Source organism: Penaeus vannamei, chromosome 2, assembly GCF_042767895.1.
Source record: "Penaeus vannamei isolate JL-2024 chromosome 2, ASM4276789v1, whole genome shotgun sequence".
Classification (NCBI taxonomy): Eukaryota; Metazoa; Arthropoda; class Malacostraca; order Decapoda; family Penaeidae; genus Penaeus; species Penaeus vannamei.
In genome coordinates this window covers 7298514-7299766 of record NC_091550.1, presented here as the reverse complement: position 1 = coordinate 7299766, position 1253 = coordinate 7298514, and the positions used below count along the sequence as shown (strand labels likewise).

The 1253-nt window shown below is 45.7% G+C and overlaps 1 protein-coding gene across 1 annotated transcript in view; it reads right to left on the bottom strand.

Annotated features, from left to right (window-relative positions):
- v (Tryptophan 2,3-dioxygenase vermilion) overlaps positions 1-988 on the bottom strand; it is a 36610-nt gene extending 35622 nt beyond the window's left edge. The window contains exon 1 of the mRNA XM_027352886.2: positions 629-988. Within this exon, the coding sequence (XP_027208687.1) occupies positions 629-657 (29 nt within the window). The 5' untranslated portion in view covers positions 658-988. The remainder of the gene's footprint in view (positions 1-628) is intronic.
- Between the last annotated feature and the right edge of the window lie 265 nt (positions 989-1253).

Genomic DNA, 1253 nt, shown 5'->3' with positions numbered 1-1253 from the left:
CAGTAGACATCAAAGCAATAATTGACGATCACGTGACAGGACGGAGCCTAAACTACCCGTACAAGCAATTAATGTTTGGCCCACTCTGCAAAGTGGATTTGTCCCAGAGATGCCGTCTATTGTGACCTGTTTCTCCGTCTGTTTTTTTTTTATTCCATGGCCAAAGTTTGCATCGTCTGTTTTTTTTTTTTTTTTTTTATTCCATGGCCAAAGTTTGCATCGTCTGTTCTCCTATTGTGACCTGTTTCTCCGTCTGTTTTTTTTATTCCATGGCCAAAGTTTGCATCGTCTGTTTTCCTTTGATAAGAAAATAATGCGTAACTGCTTTTCCCTCTGTCGTAACGAGGAATGCATAACCGTTTCGTAACCTTGCGAACGTTTTAATCGTAAGGCGGTTAAGGGTCTTGGATCAGGATGATGTAATACAACGGTGGAATTATTGCATACTGTTTTACTTCTCTCCGTTATCAGGAATTTGTTTGTGCCTTGTTTTTTGTGTCTTTTATACTCTGTGAAATATTTCGTCTACATTTCGTTTCAAGTTTTTTTTTAATAGTGAAGAGAAAAAGATGAAAAACGGGAAAGGAATAAAAGTATTTCGTACAATAAGAGGGGTTCATAAACTTACCCATTTTCCCTGGCGTATGGACAGCTCATCTTGTACAAAACGGAGTATTATCTCCCTCGACGATTAGTCTTGGAAAGTGCAATAACCGAACCAGAAAAAATATATATAAATAAAAGAAAAAAAGCCACAGTCTGCCAATGGATTTGCTTGGTCAAGCAGCAATTAAAGTTCCGTCGAAGAACAGTGCAGAGAACCGTGCCGACTCCCTCTGCCAAAGGAGTGAACGAGGAAGTCCGAAAGGGCACGCACAGACGCGTCGACAAAGAAAAAAAATGAGGGCTTAAATCCAGACGGAGGAGCGCGAAGGGGCACGTGTCTCTCCGCGAACGTCTTACTGTGAACTGATCTCTCGGCTCGCCTGCAGGACAGACAGCCGTGTAGCGCTAACGTAGCACCTCCTCGGCCTCCCCCCCCCTCCTCCTCCTCCTCCTCCTCCTCCTCCTCCTCCTCCTCCTCCTCCTCCTCCTCCTCCTCCTCCTCCTCCTCCTCCCCCTCCTCCTCCCCTTGGCTTACTCCCCCGTTCCTCTCGCCTTCGGATACCTGACTAGACCTAACGTGCTCATATTGGCTGTCCGGTCGGTGGTAGACGCGGATGCCGACGGTCTCAGTTTCAACTCGGTTTTAT